This window comes from Thunnus maccoyii, chromosome 18 (assembly GCF_910596095.1).
Source record: "Thunnus maccoyii chromosome 18, fThuMac1.1, whole genome shotgun sequence".
Taxonomy (NCBI): Eukaryota; Metazoa; Chordata; class Actinopteri; order Scombriformes; family Scombridae; genus Thunnus; species Thunnus maccoyii.
The window spans coordinates 27,337,728-27,362,972 of NC_056550.1; the positions used below are offsets into that span (position 1 = coordinate 27,337,728).

At 40.9% G+C, this 25,245-nt stretch overlaps 1 protein-coding gene across 1 annotated transcript in view; it reads left to right on the plus strand.

Annotated features, from left to right (window-relative positions):
- The window catches only part of LOC121884451 (xylosyltransferase 1-like), a 49,388-nt gene that overhangs the window by 15,374 nt on the left and 8,769 nt on the right, over window positions 1–25,245 (plus strand). The window contains exons 2-8 of the mRNA XM_042393282.1: window positions 1,728–2,277; window positions 6,293–6,471; window positions 6,803–7,005; window positions 11,832–11,912; window positions 13,596–13,812; window positions 16,117–16,293; window positions 23,045–23,313. Of these exons, the coding sequence (XP_042249216.1) occupies window positions 1,728–2,277; window positions 6,293–6,471; window positions 6,803–7,005; window positions 11,832–11,912; window positions 13,596–13,812; window positions 16,117–16,293; window positions 23,045–23,313 (1,676 nt within the window). The remainder of the gene's footprint in view (window positions 1–1,727; window positions 2,278–6,292; window positions 6,472–6,802; window positions 7,006–11,831; window positions 11,913–13,595; window positions 13,813–16,116; window positions 16,294–23,044; window positions 23,314–25,245) is intronic.

Sequence of the window (25,245 nt, forward strand, 5' to 3'; positions counted from 1 at the left end):
TCGTTAAAATACTAATTAAAGCTGTTTCACCTAAAAAATCAATATTTCTCCGACGATGTTCGGTGACCACCGGACTTCCTGGAGGGGCTGTTAGCCGAGCTGCTGCTAACGTTTGCCCAGCTTATTTCTCTGATAACTTAAGATCCAGACGTCCAATGACTAAAATCCTTCTTCCAGTTAAAAGATATAGTTAAAAACCACCTAAATTTATCATGAAAATGTGGCTTAAAACTGAATGAAAGCCAATTTATAACAGTTTGTGTGGAACAACCACAACGCCGATGTATTATCTTGTATGTGTGTAAGTTACTCTTTGGTAGACGCCATTGTAGCGGACAAACACAGCGCCGCCGTATGCATCTTGTGCGTGTTTACTCTTTGGTAGAGGAGGTATGACGCCATTGACAGGCGACCAAATGAAACGGTCCGTTACTTTGATTAAATTACAGATTTGTCTGTTGTTTGTAGTTGTTTTTAGACATTTTAATGTGGAATAATTACATATTATACCTTTAACTTTCCAGAATTGTGAAATCCTGTCTCGGTTTCGGCGTCTGATAAAGCTTCAAACTCTTGAATCTGTTATTCAAAGTGGATTTTCTGGATTGTGTTCTGTTGTCTCGATACCTGAAGCAATTCTTTTTGTCACAGGGTTGTTTTCAATCTGAACGCCCTGCTAATAGCCTCCAGTCTCTTATTAATCTACTGACTAAAAGATTTTTATTTATAAAACATAAGTTTAGTGCAGTTTAAGTGTTGGAAGAAATAAATAAATAAAAGGAAAACCTCAGTGTGAAATATTGAAAGCAAACGCATCTGAAGTTTAAGATAAAATGCTACTCGACAAACTCGTTTTTTTATAAAAATCCACCTCAGCCGTCCCTCAGAACTGTCAACGGCTGAGGTCAAAGTTCAGCTCTCAGATATTTGTGTGTGTGTGTGTGTGTGTGTGTGTGTGTGTGTGAGCAGGTGGAGCTGCATTCCAAACTTTCAGCCTGAACTGTTATTGTGAAGCAGAGACACAACACTGTCATTCAGACCAGAATAAATAAAAAGACTCTTTCTCACACACACACACATCATATTATTATACTACTGTACTATTATACATGTACCTGCATGTTGGCAGTTTTAATGTTTTCTACAGACTAGAGCTTCGTTTTCTCTGAAGTGGTTTAAGAGTCTTATTTAAAGGTTATCAGGATTCATTTTCTGGGCACCGTGAATAATAACTGTCGAGACATTTCACTCAAAAACAAAAATGTCGACCTCACCAAAGGCAGAGCGAGGCTAACGATGTTTAAGACGTTTAAGACGTTTAAGATCTTAGAAACATTATGTTTTCAATCAGCATTTTATAGAAAGGAAGTTTACCAGACCACTGTAGATATCAATATCTTCTCTTTTGGAAGCATAGACTGTATAAAAATATGGACGTAGTTACCGTGACGTCACCCTTTCGTTGGTTTCTGAAGAGCGGTTTTGAAGCTCAAAGCGAGCCGCTCTGGCCGTCGCCATCTTGGCAGTGCGTGACGCTGTCTAACTCCGAGCCAATCAAAATTGGGCAAAGAGGCGGGGCCGAATGGCTGAAACAAGCCACCTAGCGGCTGGCGGACCTGTCACTCAAAGCAGCCATGTCCTTCATTATGCAGAACTTTACGGCTTAATAAAACCTTAAACGAGTGAGTTTGTGATGTTATTGTTTTATTTTTGCTTTTCTCTGACAGGATGTTTATCACTCCCACCGCCCTAAAGAGAAACTTCACCTGGACAGCAATAACAATGAGAACTCCGTCCCCAAAGACTTCGACACCATCGACAGCAACAGCAACCTGGGAGCGCGATCCCAACGCCAACGTGTGCCGGTCGCAAACGCCAAACACAAACTGGATAAAGTCCAAGCGCAAGGTATGCTGGGAAAATCTGCAAATGAAGTCCTCAAACACCCTCCCATCCAACCCAGAGGGACGGGACACAATCACAACCGCACCCACATCCGTAAACCCCACCCGCAGCTGCCCACCGTCCCGGCGCCGGCTCAGGGCTCCAATCAGGATCCGCCGTTCTACCCGTCGAAGAAGGCCGCCACGGCGCTGCCGCCCAGGCTGGAGCCGAGGAAGGAGCAGCCTCAGTGCGAGATTAACGGGAAGGAAGCCATCTCTGCTCTGTCCAGAGCAAAGACCCGCGAGTGTCGGCAGCAGATAGTGGAGGTCTACTGCAAACACAAAGACCGGGCGCTGATGCCCGAGAAAGTGCCGCGCTACTGCCCCGTCGAAGGTGAGATCAATACACACAATACACAGATAGAGATGATAAACATGACGTCATTTATGGACAAAACTTTGTGTCAAGTATCAAATTGGTTTCTCATAATGAAGAGAACATGTTTTTCCTTATTACGATACAGTTTTCTGATAATATCTTTCATTGTGACAAACATGGGTTCGGTGTCTCCGATAGCGACGCGGAGTGGACGACATCCATCAGAGAGTCTTTATGCTGATAAAAACCACAACTCTGCTGCTTTGAAACCTGCTTCTCGCGTCATTTGTGGTGTTAAAGCAAAACAGACCAACTGCAGGATTTCTTAATAACAGATATATTTGATTTTAGAATTCAAACTGCATCTTATGGACACGAACCATCAAGATAAATGAGCTGTGTAAGCGGTGTGTATACTGTATGTAACCATGGAAACAGGCATGCACATCAGCACATAACAATCAGGAAGTGAAAAGCAGTTAAAACAGCACTTTGCTAAATATACATGGATAATTATGTATAAATATATGGATATTTATAACTAAATGTATAGATTATACTATAATAATAATAATTTCTTCATGAGACACAAAATTAATCTGCAACTGTTTTGATAAACGATGAATCATTTCAGTCAGAATTCTTTGCTTCCAGCCTCTCAGATGTGACATTAAACTGAACATCTTTTGGTTTTGAATTGTTAATCAAACAATAATCAAGCAAAATATAAAACATCAGTGTGGCCTTGTGAACACCAAGCACACTAACTACATGATTAATATAGAAAATAAAAATGGCAGATTAATCAATCATGAAAATAATCTAAGTAGTTGCAGCTCTATTATTGATTTATTTTGTGTCTTTTCCTCAAATTAAATTTCAAATTTCTTATAAAAAAATGACTCAAAACGATGACTTGATTATTCAAATAGTTGGTGATTAATTTTCTGTCGATTGGCTAAAAAGGAAGATGAATCTTCTTCTTCTAGCTTCTCAACTTTAAAGCTTTCTCAACTTTTCTTTGACGCTGCTGCAGTAAAAACTGAATATCTTTGGGTTTTGGACTGTTGGTCACCTCAGACTGTAGAGGAGCGTTTAGGTTAAATTCATAGAAAAAGGGCTGATCTTACATGATGATATATGATATTTCCAAGTTCCAGGCAGCCTGTAGTTATGGGAGTATTCCAGAGTATGAGCACGCAGAGTTAGTTTACATGTATTAACCTATGATTTAAGGACTTTTCTTGTGAACATGACCGATGACTGAGCCAGACGACAAATGAAAGGGTGACAGGCTGAAAGACAGAAAGTCAAGGAATGGGGCAGCGGCTGCTTTAAAGTGGCAAGATTGCATTTTTTTTCTTCTTTTTCTTCCAAATTTACCCTTTTTTTGAGAAACATTTTGAACTTGGCACGTGCCACAAGCCGTGGAGAGGCATCCCGTTGGCTGCCAGCTCTATTTTCAAGAACTGAAAGCATGAATGGACAGAGTGAGGCAGCTCGCCACGAGGATGATACTCCTCCTCAGCGTAATTACACCCTAATTAAACAAGCAGTTTGTAGTCTTATTTTTGGAATGGCTGACTAATGATTTACTTGTAGTCGTGCTCTCAGAACCACCCTGAGCCGTTTGAGGTTTAATTTATATGATTATAGGTTGCTTTGATGATACACTAGTCATTATATCCGCAGACTGAAGCAGAAACAGATGATTTGGTTCGTGTTGAGTTTGACTGACGTTTGCTCTCCGGCTTCACAAGAGGGTTTCTGAAGTAAACTTGGGTGTTTCTGAGCTCATGCAGGCCCCCCTCCCCCCCCCCGTCTCCTCGACTGAGCCGCCAGATTACAGTTATTTCTCCTCAAACTCCCAATCCCAGCATGCCCCACGGCCCGGGACGGTCACTAATTAGGCCAAGCAGGCCTCAACCGGCGCCCTCTTTTAGAGCTAGCATGATGATGGAGAGGCATTAGGCTGTCAGAGGGTTTTTGTATATACAAGAGGCAGATTTAGCTCTTAGACCGACCACAGGGGGGAAGATTTCCAGGAAAGACAGAAGTGAAGATGAAGGACGAGAGCGGAGAGTGACGCCGTCTTTCACCTGATGAGCTGGAGAGAATATGCAAGAACATTTTTCATATTCTTCTCCTAAAGCCGTCAGACTTCCTGTCAGGTTTGTTCGTACGAGTTTTCCAACAAACTCTCTTAAACTTGTAGTAAATCTCTGGTTTCAGCCTGATGAACGTCACCTGTTCATGAGGAGCTGAACCTTCCTGAGACACATACACACACACACACACACACACACACACACACTAGGGATGTGCCCGAATACAAATACATTATTCGGCAAAGCACAAATCATGGGGAATATTTGTTTCATACAAATATTTTAAAAACATTTGTTAGTAAGAGGTCAGTGATCTGGGAGACTCCAGAGACCCGGTGTGGGGACCTCCTTTATTTATGAACACTTATTGTAACGCATAATAAAAACAAAAACAGGATTTTTAAGCCTCTTTCCACTTTCATTCGAATACAAATACAAATAATTCTGCTGCCTCAACAGATACAAATACAAATACTGGACCCTCTGCACATCTCTAACACACACACACACAGAGTGATAAATGACTTTAAATAATAACAGGAAGTGAGGAAACACCAGATAAAAGATTAGAAATAGATAAAAACTCAATGAAAAAAAAACGTCCATATAAGGCGACCTGTTCTTCTCTGTTTCACTTAGAAAAATATTCCCAGAAAGACTGAAAAGAAGAATTTAAAACCAGCAGACACATTGATCAGTCAGTCGTCGTATTAAAGGAGCTGAAACTGTTAGAAAACATGAATCCATCAGAGCAGCTGTGACAGAAATAAAGAAGTTAGACGCTAAAAAAAACGTCTTTCTAAAGCAAAAACGCACCAATGATTAATACGAGAGGCGTCATGTGACCATCAGAGATATTATAGAGAATATTACAGCTGATGCTACACTATCAACATGATGCTGTTTATTACTGACAGAAACATCTGCACTTTGAAAAAAAGGATGACGATGATATGGTGACCAGAATATTAATTTTAGTTGATTTCGGTATCACATGTAAACTTTGATTTAATTCGGATTAAGACATTATGATTTCAGGGTTTTTTTTTGTCTGTTCATGACTCGTAGGTCAGCTCTGAATCCTCTTAAATCACTCGTACGTGACTCTTAAGAACAAATCTGTTGGTTCGAGTGCTTCTTGCATGAGGCCCCCCCTCGGAAGTTTTCATGTTGGAGAGACTGTGTGCTCATATTGCTGGCTGGTGCTTCAGCAGGTGCGTCTTTATGGGAGAAAGCAACTCTTAAAAAACAAAAAAAAACCTGCATGACATCTCAGCTGCAGTTTGCTAGAAAGCACGAGTGACTCTGAAGTCAGCTGGAAGAGGTTTCTGTCATTTAACAAGACCAAAACACAGCTTTTTTTTTTTTTTTTTTTTTTTTTTTTTTGGCCTGCAGACTAAAAAGCGTGGTGGTGGCTGCAGCATCATGCTACGGGGATGTTCCTCTGCCGCTGGCGCTGAGAGGCTTGTGAGGGTAGAAGGAGAAATGAATGCAGAGAAATGAATGCAGGACATGTGAGAAACCTTGTCACTTGGGCCAAAGCCACACAAGAATGAGGAGTCCAGATCTCAGTACGATCCAGAGTTTGTGACAGAGCTTGAGCAGTTTTTTTGCAAAGAAGAACGAGGGAAAAATTGACCAGAGGTGCAGAGACGTGTCCGAACCGACTCGAGGCTGCTGCCAAAACTGTAGGATATATATTAAACACTGACTGAGAGGAGGTGAAGACTTCTGCAAACAAGTATTCTGTCTAGAATTTGTCATTAAATCTCCTTTTATTCAATGTTGAAATACAATAAAACATAAAAACTTGCAGGGGGTGATGAACACTTACTTCACTACATGAAAGCATGAATTAAGAATCACTTTGAAGGATGCTTTGTGTCTCATCAGCTGATACCTTCGTCTCCTCCTCCGTGCAGGTAAGACTAATGTGAACGTACCTTGGGATGAGGAGCCCTCCTCGGATTCCGCCGCTCGCCCGGCGCCGGTGCGGATCGCCTTCGTCCTTGTCATCCACGGCCGAGCCTCGCGTCAGTTCCGGCGTCTCTTCAAAGCCATCTACCACACCTCCCACTACTACTACATCCACGTAGACCAGGTCAGACTTTCAGATATCGTTCTGTGTGAACAAGAACGTCCAAAGATAAATCTGCTGGGATGAGTTTCCTTTTCATTTCCATCATGTTCATGATAGCTGTTTTCTGTTTTACTTTTAAAGAACATGAACATGTGTCAGTGTCATTTTTTGGCCATTATTCTGTTGCAGTTTCCTGGATCTTACACAGGAAGAGCACTGATTGGTTCCTTGGTGTGCTACAATGTTAGCTGTTAGCTCTCAGCAGTACCAGCAGTTTGTTCACATGATTCGATAAAGGCTGAGAAGATAAATGTACGATATAACCTTCCTGCTCATTGTGTTTCCCTCTCAGAGGTCCAATTACCTCCACCGAGAGGTGTCGCTGCTGGCCAGCCAGTACCCGAACGTTCGGGTGACTTCCTGGCGGATGTCCACCATCTGGGGCGGGGCCAGCCTGTTGACCATGTACCTGCGCAGCATGGAAGACCTTCTCAAAATGTCCGACTGGTCCTGGGACTTCTTCATCAACCTCAGCGCTGCGGACTACCCCATCAGGTGAGAGACCGGGTCAGACAAGAGGAAGCAGGAAGTAAAGTTTAAACTGAGCAAATATTCCAGGTGACGTGTTTGATGTTGGTTGTCTGGAGAGCAGCTTTACAGAAGCTAAACGTGAGGAGCAGCTGTTGTTTCTAGAAGCCTAACAGGTAAAACTGTATCGGCCTAGATTTAACAAAAAGATGAAAAAGAGCTTTTTAAAGATACAACATACTTTCACACTGTTGGGAGATTCTGTTAATCCAAGCAGAAGAGAGTCTTCATGCTTCCATTAAAGCAGAACATAACACACATACACACACACTCTCCTGTCAGGCTGCTGGAAGCATCAACAACAATCTTTTGTCCAGCAGATATCATGTTTCTCTTTGTTGCATCATCTGTAGCAGCAGTAAGTTTTAGCTACTTGACAGATTTGTATTGTGTGTGTTCAGAAGCTGCTGCAGGTTAAACCGAGCGAACCGAACACTCTTAACAGACTCACTATAAACACACTGAAGAAACCTGCTAGCCTAGCAACATTAAGGCTATAAAACAACCCATAATGCAACACTCTTCCCTCTGTAGGAGCTGGTGCTACAGCTGTACTGTCTCCATTCAGAGAGAAGATCTGATGTTGTGATAATTTAATTGTCTTGTCTATGAACTCTCAGGATAAAACATCATCTTTAACAGAATTTCTCAGGTTTTGTTCTTTTGCTTAAAGACAAAAAAGGCAGAAATTGTCTCTGAAACAGACGCAGCTGAAAGGTTTTGTTTTATGTCCCTGTGGAAGAATGTAGGAGATTAACCAATGAACCAACGTTCCTGCCAAAGCCACATTGATTTATTAAAACACTGTGTCAGCTAATGGCCACTAACCAGTGTCCTGGCAGCCCGACGGGCCTTGTTTGGTTTGTTTAAGGTCTTATGGATCAGGTTACGTGGCCGATAGACCACAAGTGCATTGAGTGTGAATGGATCGGGGGGGGGTCTATAGCTTTGAAGCAGAGCCCTTTTTAATGGCTGTCTTGCTGCTCGGGGATTTGAGGGAAGCGGTATTTGTTGAGGAAAGAGCTCGGCTCGGTGATCAGCGGAGAGATATCGAGCGATGGTTCACAGTAAAGAAACGAGGTTACATACGGAGGTTCGTGTTTGGCTCGTCGGCCTGTTTTAAACGGTGCAGAGATGTTGAGGATGACGTCCAGCAGGTATCCTACTCAAAGCAGCTCTGGACTCAAAACGGATCCACGTGCACATGTAGGGCTGCAACTGACGATTATTTCCATTATCGATTTATTTGTAGATTATTTTCTGGATTAGTTGATCAGTCTAAAATGTTCATCACTGTTTCCCAAAGCCCAAGATGACGTCCTCAAATGTCCACAAGATATTTTTATTTAGTTATCGATTGATGGACTAAGACTATTAAATAAATAACACACAGACAGACAGACGTTACATAGTGTTACAGCAAGAAGAACACGTTTTCATTTGGGCTCCTTTAACCCTCCTGTTGTCCTCGGGTCAAATTTGACCCGTTTTCAAATGTTTTTATATCAGAAATATGGATTTCTTTCATCTAATTACCTGAAAATCACATGGATGGTTCCATATCACACACTTAACAAGTAAAAGTAACGATCACTACTTTCATCGAATTTTGGGTGTTTTTATTAAAATTTATAGCATCTGTAGACGTTTGTCCTCCAGAGTAAAAACTGACCCGAGAGGACAAAAGTTGCACAGTCGTCGGGACGACAACAGGAGGGTTGACCCAACCATCGCAACCAAACCAAAGATGAAACTTTAGCAGATGTTGAGCTTTGAGTTTTCATATTTCCTGCAGCTCTACAGGGGTTAAACTGGGTGTTTGGTTTAGAGCTGAACGTATTAATCGATTGGCAGGAAATTAATCGGCAACTATTACGAAAATCAAATAATCGTTTTTTTTAAGAAAGAATTCCAAATAGTGTTTTGTTTCCTACTTTCATGCTTTTCTTTGTCAAACATGAACTGAAACTCTTCGGGTTTTGGACTGTCGGTGACGTCACTTTGGGCTTTTTTCACTATTTTCTAACAATTTAAACACAAAACAGTCGACAGAGTGATCGGCAGATTAATCAATAATGAAAACAATCGTTAGTTACATCACTAAACCTCTGTGAGCAGCTTGTGTTGCTGCCTTGTTGAAATACGTTACTCATCCTGAACTCTTTCCCCAAACTAAACCAGACTAACGTTTAACCCAAACCAGCGTCTGAGGAGGTTCAGACGATGAAATGTTTGTATCTTCAGGGTTTTTCTTCATCTCTCTTACTCTTCATCGCTCTTCATAAGGATGGAAAAAAACAAACACACTGATCTTCTGCTGTCCTCTCTCTCATCAGAGCGACTGTTTGAACACGCTTCCAGCTAAAATCCATAGCAGAGCCGCAGCGTTAGCACAGCGCCGTCAATACATGACGTCACCGAGCCACAACATGGAGACTGAGTCAATGCATGTGTGTGTGTGTGTGTGTGTGTGTGTGTGTGTGTGTGTGTGTGTGTGTGTGTGTGTGTGTGTGTGTGTGTGTTAGTACTAGCTGTCAAGAGAAGGTCACAAAAACTTTTAAATGTCATAAACAGAACATCAACTGGATGATAATTCAATATCTGACAGGACGACGGACAATTTGTCAAACATTGATTCTTTATTTTCAGCTAAATGTGACTTTTTTTTTTTTTTGGGGCTTTTGAGCCTTAAAAATGAAGCAATATCCTCTTGTGACAGGTTGCAAAAAGATCAACTAAAAAGTGATTTCATGTTGTTTAATTCAGTTTTTAGAGGAAATCTGTTCAGTGTTTCACAATAAAAAAAAGGAGAATTGGAGAAAAGCTGTAATTTCTGTCGCAGAAATATGTTTTTTTTTCTTCTTTTCTACCTTATTAATCATCTCACGACTCGTCAGATTTGTCTCACAACCGCTGAGCTAAAAGAAAAGAGAAGATTCGTACTTTTACCTGAAAGCTGTAAAGACATTTATGAGTTAAATCATCCGTGGTATCAAAGCCTGCAGAACATAAGACGTTCAAGTTTTCTATTTCTGGAGGTGAAAATGTGAAACGTAGAGTCTGCAGCTCAGCTCTGACAGTCTGAAAGGTCATAATTTGCAGGGAGAAAAAAAAAAAAAAAGTCTTTAGATGAGAAACATTTTATGTGATACTTTAAACTTCTAGAAATTGAGCTGAAAAATGCTGTTATTCTTTACATCCACCTCGTAGTCCATTCTTTAAAAACATCATGCAGAAACATGAGTTTATGGCATTTGTGTGAAATCTTTAATATCTCCAGTAGACAGTAATCTTTTATATTTACAGTATATAAATGGTGTTGCTGCTGAGAAACGAGCTACAAAATACAGATTAGAATGATGGAAAGTGGCTGCAAACAATCAATGCGGCTTTTCTCTTGTTGTTTGCTGATATATACAAAAAAAAAGTTCAAATGAAATGTAAATAATAGGTTAAACTTTTATAATCCCCCAAAACATGTCATCAAGAAGCTCTGTTTCTGCACAGCAGTAAGTCATTTGATAATTAGCTTTTATTTTGAAGTTTGCAATTAAAAATAAAAGAAGTTTCTCAGTTTGATGAATTCAGGTAGATGCACAACAAGCAGCAGCTGCAGTCAGACGCGACGCCTGCGCTTCGTCTCAACCACTGTAATCAAATGTAATCAGAGCGACGCGTGCGTCTGTCTGCCGTCCCGTCTCCTCGTTAGGACCGACACCAGAGTCGTGTCGTGTCGTGTCGTGTCGTGCCGTGCGGCGTGTTCACACAGCCGCTGCCTCGGCTTCAGGGCCCGCACGCTGCAGATTAACCGTTTCCTTTCCAGCTTGGAAGAGGAAGCTTAAATAAACTCGGTCCAGCTGTGACACGGAGCGGCTCTGAATGGAAGAGAGACACGTTGCATCCTGGGTAGATGTGTATCAACAACCCACTAGTTTAAACACTGTTGAAATAATGTGCATGAGTCCATTTTATGTCTTTCTTCTTCTTCTTCATGTGGCCAAACACAGACGACGGCACATTAAAGTCTGCGGTTCTTTTTGTGTCTTGCGTCAGAGCCGGAGGTCTCATGTTGCACAGTGTCAATATGGATGAAGTAGATAAACACTCAATAAAAGTCAATAAAAGTCTTTGTTGATATTTCTGCTTTGTTGTGTGGATCTAAACGTGACGTTAAGAACATTATATATACTGGTATCTAACACACCTCATTAATATGAAGTAATAAATGGATGACAGTGATTGTGTGAGATCAGATATGATTATTGATCGTGTCAAAACAGCCATGCAAACAGCTCTGACAAGACAAACAACTACGACCTCGCGAGGGAAGGGTCATGTGACCGACGGAGACGGTCGAAGGTGATAGGAGGCTTGGTAGATAATATAAAATAACATTTATGGTCCTCGGAGGGAAATTTGTCTGCTTATGTCAATCATAACCACACACACACACACAGCACACAACGTCTGAACAACAGCCATCAAACATCTGGTGCAAAAGAACAAATCATACAAAGATAAAAGACGGACAAAATAAATAAATAAATCAATAAATACAACCAGCAGCAGAGATATTGTACATGCTTGTGTAGTTGTAACTTGTAACTGCTGGAAAACGAGTAAAACTGCCGTAAAGAGAAACACGTCAGTCAGTCTGAGCGCCGTCAGCCGGCGGCGTGTTTTCCTGTGATGTCACATCTCCAGCTTGATCGATCAGATCAGGGTTTAGATAATCTGTGATGATTATTGGCTGAGTCGCGGATGATTGACGGCTGTCGTCTGTCTCTCCTCAGGACCAATGAACAGCTGGTGTCTTTTCTGTCCAAATACCCCAACATGAACTTCATCAAGTCTCACGGCAGAGACAACGCACGGTAGGAGAGTCCCTTTTTCCTCTGATGATGATGATGATGATGATGATGATGATGATGGCTTATTCTCTCTAGTTTGGAAGTAGTAGTAGTTTTTGCAGTTATTGTAGTTAAATGATTGGTTCCCAGCCCTCTAGATTATTTTGATACTGGGTCGTTTTACCTTTTAGCAAATATTCAAATGCAAAAAAAAAACTTGAGATATTCAAAAATGTTCAATTTAAAGGGTTTCAATCCAAAAAAAGTTTGCTCTAAATGTGAAACATGGAAGTTAAATTATCCAGAAACTGATGTTGTTGCAGCTGAAAACATCAGCTCGTGTAGTTTTGGTGTGAAAGGAAACTAAATACCAGACACACAGATTCTTTTACAGTCCAACTGCCTTTAATGAACCACTGAAGCGTATGAATACAGACTCCAAGAGAAACACACTGAACAGTTCACACAAACACCTCCAGTACAGTCACACTTCTCTGTCTGCAGACGCCTGTTTCCTGCAAGATAATCGATAATATTTCCATACATGGAGTCAGTCATGTCCAGTTCTTGTATTTACTTCCCTTTTCCAACGATGGTTTCTGTAGAATCGCGGTCACCACGTGTCAAACACTTCAGATAACCTTTTCTATTTCTCCTTTCCTAACGGACGAGACACTAACGAGGTTCAAGACATCCGACCTAAAACAGAACAGTGTGGTTACAACATGTAAAAGGTCAAAGCTGATCACATGTCTACACTGGATCATCAAACAGTTCACTTCTAATGTCATTTTTCCCTCCACACTCATTAAGCTTATCTCTTTTTTTTCTCTTTTTTTTAGATTTAGTATAATAATAATTCTATATTAGCATAACTCCTTTTATAAATACAATTTATTCCAAATATACAGACCAGTCCTCGTACATGTACGGAGGATTTATGAAGACAAATAAAGAAAAACAAAAGTAAAGTTAAAAACTGAGCGTGAACAGAAGCTGTAGATGTTGTAGTTCCTGCACTGATGTGAGGTGTGTTTATATAAGAGAAGAAGAACGGTGGAGGACTAAAAAAAAGAAACTAAATAAATTATAATAATAATAGAAAAAAATCTAAATCAAAATGTTTTAGTCTGTGAAGACAAAAAAAAATTAAACTGTTAAAGAAAAGAAAAAGAAAAAGAAAAGCTTCTTGATTATCAACTAAAGTGACTTTAAAAAACTGTAAAACTATTTTACAATCATTAAAAATGACTGATGTACAACTCTAGATTTATAATTTTTAAATCTGTTTAAGTCACAGATGATTCATCTGCTGCCTGTTATATGTTCTGGTTGTAGCTGCAGTTTGTTGGAGCTGCAGTATATTTAGATTTATTGGTTCAAATACGTCGTCAGGACGTCTTTTTCTCAGAGTAAAACTACGCCTGACTTGTCACATAAACTAATATTATATAATTTTGGTTTAGTCTTCATTGAGTTTCTCGTGTAATTTAGTTGCATCCAGTGAAATTAAATGTATTTTTAGGTTTAGACACAGATTTAGTCTTGAAGTTCCATTAACTGCACAGTCAACAGGTTTTAACAGCTTTACTTTAGTTTGTTTTTTGTTCATTATTCATTTTAGATAATTAACTGTTTTTCTCTCTATAGTTCAGCTGTAAATGTGTCTCTTTAAATGATTTTAATCATTCCCAACTGTCGTCTCAGTTTCATCCGTAAACAGGGTCTGGACCGTCTCTTCTACGAGTGTGACACCCACATGTGGCGCCTCGGGGACCGAAAGATCCCAGAGGGCATCGCGGTGGACGGAGGCTCCGATTGGTTCCTGCTCAACCGGGTCTTTGTGGATTATGTGGTGAACTCCCGAGACGAGCTGGTCAGCAGCATGAAGCGCTTCTACGCCTACACACTGCTGCCTGCCGAGGTGACACACACACACACGCAGGAACACACACACACACACACACACATACACACACACAGGAACACACACACGCACACTCACACACACACACACACACACGCAGGAACACACACAGACACACACTCTCACACACTCTCTCACACACACACACACACACACACACACACACACACACACACGCAGGAACACACACAGACACACACTCTCACACACACACACACACACACACACGCACACTCACACACACACACACACACACACGCAGGAACACACACACACACTCACACACACACACACACAGGAACACACACACACTCACACACTCACACACACACACACACACACACACACACACACACACACATCCTCATACACACACACACGCAGGAACACACACACTCACACACATACACACACACTCACACACACACATACACACACACTCACACACACACATACGCACACACTCACTCACACACACACAGTCACACACACACACACACACATCCTCACACACATCCTCACACACTCACACACACTCACACACACACACACACACACACACACACTCACACACACACACGCACACTTCAGTAACCCTTCAGTCGCTCCATAAAGATACAGAGAAAGTCTTGTTTCCACTTTAGTAAGAATTTAGCCAAATATAAATAAAATACAGATATCAGATGTTTGCAGCTTCTGTCTCCGAGATGAAAACATTAATATCAACTGTAAAATCCAAGATAATCAATAGTTTTATTTATCTCTGGACCAGAAACAGGTTTATTTACTGTATAAAGGGTCAAAAACAGATATTTAGCATCATTAAAACAACACAACTGAACTCGGTTTATTTCTTGCTCAAGCATTTTTTAAATAGAACAAGTAAATATTGATTAGAGCCGATACAATCAGTCAAATAATTGATCCGAATGATCTGATCAGCAAACATTTACTACACACTTGTCATTCTAAATGTATGTATCATTCATAAAGCACTTTTCAAAGCTAAAAATTATAAAAGGCTTCACATTGAAAACATCAAACACACGTGATAGTAACAACAAAATACAAAACATAAATATTAATGTTTAATAGACACCGGTGCAGTCTGATACAACAGCTCTGACATAAATTCTACTTTTATGAAGCTTATATATTTTTAGTTTTTGTTGACGTTGTCAGAAAGCTGATAATTCTTTATTGCTGAGGTCATAGTGGGTGATGCTGGACTGGAGTGTATTATATTGAAAGTTGTTCCGAATATTTTGTCCATCTCATGTCAGCGGCGCCAGAATGAGTCTGACGTTTCTGTACAACTAAAATATGAAATGCATTCCCTCTCATCAGGGTGGCTCAGTGGTCCACCAGCTAGCGGCTAAAAAGGTTCGACTGTAACCAACCAACCAGTCACTGAGACTACAAATTCATGCCCTACTAAAACAGAGCAACATACAAATAGACACACATATTGTAGCTGAAGCAGTGGTGGCAGCTGCAGCCACAGGGGTGATCTCCTCCTCCTCCTCCTCCTCCTCCTCCTCCTCCTCCTCCTCTCTCTCTCATTAAGAGCCAGTGGTGGTGGTGCTCTCTCTCCCACATCTGACAGCTCCACTGGCGATGACTCTGCAGGCTCAGGCTCGGTCACAAATCTAAGTTTGCTTTGCAGAAACTTTTTTTTTTTTTTTTTTTTTTTTTTTAGCAGGTAGCTCATTCATTTTGTTAGCTAGCATGTTAGCTAGCTAGCCCGGTACCTATGTAACACACAGTAATCTAGCAAACACATAATTCATAATCACATTTTATTGGATGTCAGATAACTTTGATTTTATTTGAATTGCTCAGCGGTTGATTGTGATTAGATTTAAAGATCCAACATGTTAGAATAGATTTACCGTAATACCTGGCTTAGACGTTACCACTTTATTACCATAACACCTGAAAGTGGGAGGACAAAAACCTCTAGTTGTCCCACCTGCTCCAGCACCAGTTCCTCATATATGTTAAATATTAGGAACACTCCGCTCCAGTCCACCATCACCCACCAACACCTCAATCATAAACATAAAGTAGAATTATCACCTTTCTGACAATGTCAACAAATATAATTAGATTGCACAGGTGTTCCTAATAAAGTGCTCTGTGAGGGTTTGTTGGCCAGAACACAAATCGTCTCCCAGCTACATGTGAGTCAGTGTGGGCTCTCCACCAGTCCAGAGGATAATGGTGGTGGTGGTGCACCAGGAGAATCAATCAGGAGACAAATGTGATTTAAAACTTGTCTGTCTTTCTCGCCATCTGCAGTCATTTTTCCACACCGTGCTGGAGAACAGCGCCCACTGTGAGTCCATGGTAGACAACAACCTGCGGCTCACCAACTGGAACCGCAAACTGGGATGTAAATGCCAGTACAAGCACATTGTGGACTGGTGCGGCTGCTCGCCCAACGACTTCAAGCCCTCCGATCTGCCGCGCTTCCAGGTGAGAAATGACTCAAAAACATGTTTCTTCTTGTTCCTTCAGTTGGATGTTTGTTCTTCTTCTCCGTGCAGAATGATTGAAGTTTCTCACCTGTAATCTGAGTTTAACACATGTACCTACGAGCAGGATTTGTGACATCACAACTAGTTTGGAGACAATCGTGGTCCAGTATTCAACTGACATAAGTGTGATGTGGAAACTTGAAGCCTCCAGAGCACAAACACTGAGACTTTACAGTGAAGCAGGAAGTATCTGGTGTCCAGCAGGAAAGAGAAGAGAAGATATGGGTGTAATTTTAAAGCAGCTATATTTGATATTTTTTATAATAACAGTCTGATGTGTCAGTATGTAATGTGTTGGTTGTGGCTCGTAGTGATGAACCTACAGAGAATTATCAGAGACTCTGCAGCTTTACGGAGCTTTACAGTGAGTTTCAGCTCATTGTTTATCTGTTCTGGTTCACTCTCAGCGTCTCATAGTGTCATTTTAAGAGAAAAAGCTGTAAAAAGCCACTGTACACTACCTGCTCAGCACCAAACAGCAAACAGACACAGTTAGCTGTAGACTAGCTGGTGAACATAGTGGAGCATTTAGCAGCTAAAGAGCCAGATATTTCCCTCAGGAGTTGGTAGAGAGCAGAAACAGAAGCTAAAAGAGAGTGAATATTGGACTCATATTCACCAGGTGGACAGAAACACGACTCCACATGAATGATAATGTTGCTCCGTAACTGCTGGATGTGGAAATAAGCTTCAACATATCAGCTGAAAAGCTGATGATTTGTCAGTGTTGAGTTCACTACAAATGGATAAAACATCAGTTAATGTAGGTTTAAGAATTTTAACAATGTAATCAAACTGTCCATATCAGAAAATAACAGTATGTTGGTCATGTATGATTTTTTTTCTTTAAAAAACATGATTACTTGCTTTTCCAACCACACTTGGCTACATAAATAATGTTCATCTCATTTGAACCTCTCAGTAGTCACGAAGCTTTACACAGCTGATCATTTTGTGGATTTTTTTTAATGTAATATAGCTCTATAAGCCTGGCAGAGGACAGACAGATTACAGTCATCACGCTAGTAACTCTGGACCTTCATGCAGTCTACTACCCAGCCTCTCCTCTCGGGGCCACGGTGGCCCAGGACCAGAATAGCTTCGTATTCACAAATTAGCAGTGCTGCTTTCACGTACAGAAGGCGGTCCTTGGCTCCCTGTAACGGCAGACCTAAAGACAGCGTCTGTGGTCGAGCTACCGATGGTTTCTATAAGGACAACTAATCTTGGAAACAGCTGTAAGCTGAGGCGGAGAGTATTTTTAGAGCTTTGTAGCGAGTTGCCGCTGAGGTTTCTAACGTTGTCATTACCATAATGCCGGGGTTGGCCTGCTAGAAAGGCGGCTCAGAGTCCTGGAAGACAGAGTTCAGGGTCGCACATGTACAGTATGTATAGTACAGTGCACACACTACTTTTACATTATTTAACCAGTGAGACTCTGTGAGATTAGGAATTAGATATAGAAACGATCAGCTGATTAATCGATATGATATCTATGATGAGATAATCGATTACTCATCTTTCGGTCAAATGACAAAATGTAAATGTAATTATTTGTTTTCATCTTCTCAGATGTGAGTATTCACTGCTTTCACTGTCTTGTTGTGCTACATATCACAACTTTTATACGACGTTGTAATATAACTTCAGTATGAAGTCCAGAGGTTGTGATATGAAGCACAACAAGCTAGTGAAGCTGTAAACAGTAAAGGGTTCCTGCACATGCTCAGTAGCGTCTGCCGTACACAGAACTACTCTCCTGAGACTGAAAACATGATGCTGTTATTAGTCTTTGGAGCCGTTTCTAAACAAACTAACGTGACCAAACTCTTCATGATGAAGGAACATGTCACCCAGTGCAGCGATGTGACTCACTGATGGGTTTTTAATAGTTTTTTTTTTAATATATCAGGCTTTGATACACACACAATACTTGTTAGTAGATCAGTTCATTGTTGTTGAGATTTGTTGACAATAAGAAAAAATATAGAAAATAACCAGCCTCCTTTAACTTGATGGTTGGAAGATACAACAGTTGTATAGAGGTTTAGAGGAGATCCGTAGAGTAAACTGCAGAGATCAGTCAACGCTGTTTGACACTGACATGTACAGCAGTTATCTTAGACCCTCGTCACAAGAACGTTCTTTGTTGTGGAACGTCTCCTGACCCCTAACGCTAACCTGAGAAACTCTCAAACCACAGAGCTTTACTGTTGCTTTACCATGACAACCAGCAGCTGCTGAGTTTTCATCAGCTGCGGCGTTACTGCATATGAAACGTTTATCAGAAACAATAATATCGCCAAGTAAGTTTGCACGTAAAAGGAACCGGTGTTGAGGTGCATAACAGTCAAAAAATAGAAGGTAAGAGAAATATACAGTTAGCACAAAAGTCAGTGATCATAAATAATATGAATGAAGTTTTACAATAAAAATATGTTCCAGGAACGTGTTCAAGTATAAACAGTATAAACAGTTCATGTAATATGCAAATGTAGTAACTATGTTGGTGGGTTCACAGGTGTTGTTGCAGTTTATGACATTGTTATGTTAATATAACATGTCTGTGGGCAGGATGAGAGTCCGTGTCAGTGGGGGTCCCAGGTTAAGAAACTGTTCTTGTGTCATGAGGTTTTGGTTCTGATTGGCTGCAGCCTCTTGCCAGGAGGGACTGTTTATATTTAATTAATATAGTAATTTAAATATTTGGTACTTCTTCCACCTGAAACATAACTAATATAGGTGTCCCCTCAATTTAACGTTGTGACATTATATTAAAAATATCAGCTGTAAACCACAGCTGTAGAAAGAGAAATGTTTCATATATGATTGTAAATTAAATGTTTTGCAGTTGAAAAGACAAACAAAGTAATAAGAGAACATCACTTTGGGAAAATGTGAGCAGCTGTTTTCACAATTTATCTAACTTTTTATAAACTAAATGTATAATCTGTCCATCAAAATATTATAAAAGATTAAGTTTCAGCTTTATAGTGAATGAAAAAGAAACCCAAACAGTCAAAAAAGAGACAGAATGAAGTCCAAATCAGCAGCTATTCAACCTGTTACATGCAGAACAGTGAAGGCGTTTTATATAAAGTCATTCCTGAACCTGTAACTAGTGGTTTCCTCTGTTGTCTTTAGCCGTGTAAGAGCTCAGAGTCAGCCTGCTCAGTCCTCATGGTCCTCATTAGTTCGGGGTTTCCTGGATCATTTCCTGGATCGCTGGTGCTGCCGTAGCCCACCGAGAGCCGGTTTGGTGGAGGTCACACCCTCCCGATGACATCATAAAGCACGCCCTTCCTTCCTCAAGGCTGCTGGGCCGCGTGACGAGAGTGTGTGTGTGTGTGTGTGTACAGTCTTAACTCTTAACTCAGTTTGAATGTAGTAAAGGAGACTCTCAGATCACTTAATTTGAGTTTTTGTGTAAATGTAGAGACAGACAAAATGATGACGACACAACATCAGTAAACACACAAAAACATAGTTGTCTATGAAGTGAAAATAGACAATTCTGGGCTACCGTAGAAACATGGCGGTGCAACATGGAGGGCTTTATGGAAGAAGACCCGCTCCCTCTGTAGATATAAAGGCTCATTGTAAGGTAACAAAAACACAATGATTCTTATTCTAGATGCCACTAAATCCTACAAACTTCACCTTTAAGAACTCTAACGAAGCTTTATCTGTGTCCGGTCTTGTTTCTAAATTAGCTCAAACACATCTTTGGCATTTCTACACCAACAATTATGTTATTTATCACCAAATATACAACCTGTACCGATATCAGACCAAAGGAAAGCCTGTTGGGACGTGAGATGATGAGACCAATTTGTTTCCGTTTATTAACAGTTGACTTCAAATTAATTTTTAATGATCCGTTTGTTTCTCTACTGACTTTGTGACCTGCTCTCTGTGATCATATACAGCCAGCATATAGACGACAGTATGAACCAGAAGTTACGAGACAAAACTGGAAACGGATTCACTACAGCGGTGGTTTAGTGTGTCAGATGTGTGTTTCGAGGGATTTTGTGGGGTTTTTTTCTGCTTGTTGTTGATCAGCAGAGATTGTCAGTTCCAGTTTTTTTTTGTCTCCAAAGAGCTATTTCAGGAAATACGAGGAGAGCCGGTCTCCTTTGATATGCTGTGTGTGTGTGTGACTGTTGCCAGGGAGTTTGCCGTCGTTGCCATGGCATCACAAGGTTTGGAGCTAGTAAGAGATGATGAAAACTCAAATCCTAGTTTTTCCTCTGTGTGCGCGTGCAGCATGTTGAGCTTGTATGTGAGACGTCTCGTACTGCAGCGACGGGTTTTAACACGTGTGTGAAACTACATGCAAAGTTATTTTTGGCTCAAACAGTGACCACAGGTCACACCAAACATGTAAAAGGTAGTTCAGCAGAGCTTTCTCCCTCCTTCTACTGCCTCCCACCACAACACTGAGTGACAAGGTGCCCAGGAGCAAGGCATTAACCTGGTTTTAGATACAAACTTCATTTGAACTTTAAATGAGTCACGAGACTTTGACCTACAAATCTTGAATTTACATGTTTTTTCTATCTTTTATTGTTTTTGAGATATTAGAGTGTGAGTTTTAAGGTCTTTTCTTGCTCCTCCTGTGATTTTATAATGAGTGTGTATTGCAGAATGTTTCACAGCACTGAGGAAGTGACATCACCAGGAGCAGTTGGAGAGGAGGATTTTAAAGTACACCTCTTGTGAAATATCCTCATAAATCCCATGACTTTGGCCAAATCTTACATTAAAAATCGTAATTTAGTAGGAAATTTCGTGGCGAATCCACTGATGCAGGTTTGAAAGTGGTCAGACTTATAGTTTAGACATCAGTAGCCTCTGTTTGACACAAAGTTCATGCCTCCCCATTGTTTTACATTGTAAGGTGTGATGTGGCACTGCAACTTTCAGGGCTTATAAAACCGTTCGAGTTATTACGAAGTTTTTAACAACTTTTTTTCAGCATAGTGTCATAAGTCACCTGTTAAAGTTTGAAGCTGATACCATTAACGCCCTCGGAGGAGATAGCGTTTGTTCGGGGGCCAAAATTGGGGCAAAGTCTTATTTTTAAAGGCTGATTGCAGACTTCCTGTTGGATTTAGGTCAGGGGTGTCATGATTAGTAGGTCTTTATGAGACGAATAATTGAGTTTTGGTTTGATCTCTCTACGACATTCCTGCGGGCCGTGGCGGCCATTTTAGTTACATAGGTGGCGCTAGAGAGCACATTTTGGCACTTTGGGGGTTAATTTTTACATTTTATCAAATTTTTCACCAGACCTGATGTGCGTTCCAAATTTGGTGAGTTTTTGCACATGTTTAGGGGGTCAAATTAAGGGTTTAAGTGGCGTAATAATAAAGAAAGAAACAAACAAACAAACACGAAAAACAATAGGGTCCTCGCCTTTTGGGCTCGGTCCCTAAAAAGCTCTTTTCTAGTCTGATCAACCACTCAGAGCTCTTAACAACACATGCCAGCATTCACTCCTTCACACACACATTCATACACTGATAGCAGAGGCTGCCATGCAAGCTGCCGACCCGCTCAGCTTCCTATCCAGAGCGCCCCGCGGTGTTTCTAAGCTCACCCATTCACACCGAGCAAGGACACTTCAACATGCGGGCTGGAGGAGCCGGGGATCGAACCACTGACCTTCTGATTGGTGGATGACCCGCTCTACCACCAGCACTGACTCATCAGACATGTAGACATGTGGTCCAGCAGGTATATCGGATGTAAACACAGGATAGTGAATAATAACTGCGATTCATAAACCAGTCCAGGAAGAGTTTTACCCACCACAGTGACTGTTGATGGAAATGACTGGAAACTGCTCAAAATCACACATATGTATCTTATTGCAGGTGTTTATTTCCCACCGTGTTGTGATTTTAACCTGTTGATCTAGTTGTTGTTGTTGTTGTTGTTTTTCTACTTTACAACTTATCTGTTTTATGATATCTTCTCTGTCTTCTATTTCCATTTTATCTTTCAATTTCCTTCTTCCAGTAAATTGCTTTGTAAAAGCTGGCTTGCTTATAGTTTATAAGTACTATAAAGTGATTTAAGCAAATTTATGATGTTTGATTGATTGAATTTGATGTTACAAGACAATCAGTAAAGTATTAATCAATTAAACATTAATTTTGGGATCAAACAACCTGTGTAAGTGCCACAATAAGAGAGGAGACATTCAGATATTATAGTTTGTGACTTGAATAGTGAAAATATTTGCTCCTATTACTTATTTAATATTTGTTGTTATTATAATGTTTAGTGGGAATTATATACAGTATGTAATGTGTTATTCTGTTTCTTTAAGTGATTACAGTCATTAGCCTCTTAACTATGTCATTGAAATTACTGAATGTAGCAGTACAGAAAGTAATGAGATAATTGCTGTTTGCTGCAGATTTATTTTCACATTTGGCTCTTTGCTTTGTATGAAGTGGAACTCAGGTTTCCCATCTGGAAAAACAGAAATAAGCGCCACCACAAGCTGCATCAGTGCTGCCAGTGTTTCCACTCATATTTATTACATCGCAGTTTATTTCTCTCTCTTAGAGCTTCTGTAAATATAATGACTTAATTTTATTTTGTTTGGCTTTTCCTTTGTGGCTTATTTCTTCTTCTAACTGTAATCATCCCTCCTTGTCTCCTTCTGACTACAGCAAGTGTCCAGACCCACCTTCTTCGCCCGGAAGTTCGAGGCCAGCGTCAGCCAGGAGATCATCAGCCAGTTGGACTCCTACCTGTTCGGAGCGTACGCCTCAGGCACGCCGGGCCTCCAGGCCTACTGGGAAAACGCTTATGAGCAGGAGACGGACGGCCCCGCCAGCCTGTCGGACTCCTCGCTCAGCCACTACCACGCCTTCGCTCGTATGGGACTGAGCCGCGCCGCCGGCTCGCTGCAGGGCCATCCCAACGACAACAGCTGCAGGTACGAACATGGATGTATTAACAGAGCTGGATGGGGCGTGACAGACAGTCCTGCTGTTTTCTCAGAAACCACCAGCAGTACCAAAAAATAATACCATTTTCCCCATTATGAGACCATACCGTAGGAGGCAAACAAGACACCTCGAAAAGCAGAAAAAGTTAGTTTTAACCTATTTAAAAATGGTTCTGGAAGGGACAAAAGAGGCTATTACAGGATCCTAAAAGGTCTTAGAAGCACTTCTAGGGGTTATTGAAGGGGCTCCAGGAGTTTGTGAAAGGGCTGCAGGGGTTCTTCATGAGGGTCCAATGGATTCATGGATGTTATCAAGGGATGTTTGGAAAGCTTCCAGGGGTTCTTGATGGGTTCACATGTGCTTAAATTGATTACAGTTTGAACAGTATCACTGTAATGATACCAGTGTTACAGCGCATGAGACCCATCTCACCACTAAATCAACTAGAATCTGGCTCCCTGAGACATAACCTGTAATGTTGGTTGGGGAGATTATGCTTTCACACCCAAACCTGTTTGGTTCGGTTTGAACAAACGCTGGTGTGTTGGTCCGTTTGGTTCGGTTTGTTTAAGCTGGTTTGAAAGCTGTCAATCAAACTCTGGTGTGTAGTTTAGTCTGGTTGAATGGGACCCTGGTTTGTTCTCCACACAGGGACTGCTTAGAGAAAGTGGTCTCGGTTAGGTCACTTTTTTTTGTCCAGTTACTGTGTTTGTCACTGTTTACGATTAATTACGTCTAGTTGCAGTTTCAAATATTCATTTTCATAACCTGCTCCTTGTGACACCAGAGAAAAAACGCGAGGAGTTGCTTGTTAGTCTACGGTCAATTCCAAGAGAGTCTTCGGTTACAGTGCTTTTGGGAAACATTAAGAAGGTTCACAAGATGGATTTTAAGATAATTTTAGCCTTAAGATGTTTTTGGGAAACAAGATCCAGAACTGAAAGACAACAATGCATCATGTTTTTCTTGGTCTGGACCAAATGAAGTGGAATACAGGCCTGAAAGTAAAGTCTGTACTAGAATTTGTCTTTATTAAAAACTACAATCGGCCTCATACAGGTATCAGTCCTCACTTAGTTATTGGATCTGTAAAGTTGCTTTTTGCTAAGAGAATGTGCACAGTTGGTGTAGAGAGACGAGGACTCTGGCAGATGAAATGTGTGTTTCCACTAAACTCACCACCACTGGTGTTTGTGTGTTCACCAGTCCAAATTAAATATGAAGATAACGCAAGCTTGTACTGAGGTACAATCAGGCTTCAGTTTCTGCACTGACTGGATTTTTCCAGCTGTGTGTGTGTGTGTGTGTGTGTGTGTGTGTGTGTGTGTGTGTGTGTGTGTGTGTGTGGGGTGGAGACCAACAGTAGGTACAAGGAGGTTCTTGTTGTTGGACTTCGGGTGGGGATTGGTGGCTAGAATGGGTGGGGGCAGCAGAGTGTGTGTGTGTGTGTGTGTGTGTGTGTGTGTGTGTGTGAAGGGGGGAGGAGGGGAGTTAAAATAAGACTAGTCTGTTCCCTCCAACCTATGATTTCAGTCAAACAGCATCTCAGAGCACGTCCACGCTTCTGTCCACATGAGTACTGCGAGTACTCGTTTCCTCACAGATTGAAATCTCTTCTTCCTCCCACTCGTTTGGTTTGGAAACAACAAAATTGTGCATTAAAGCCATAAATTAATAAGATGTTATATGGTTAACATTTTAACTAGAGCTGCAGCACTTAGTTGATCAACAGAATATTAAAGAACAGGTCTTTATTTTTCTCCTTGTCAACAAATCTCATGTTTGGATCCAAACCAACAATGAATGATCTACTAACAAGTATTGTGTGTGTGTATCAAAGCCTGATATATCTTATCAAAAACAATCAGTGAGTCACAGCGCTGCACTGGGTCACATGTTCCTTCATCATGAAGAGTTTG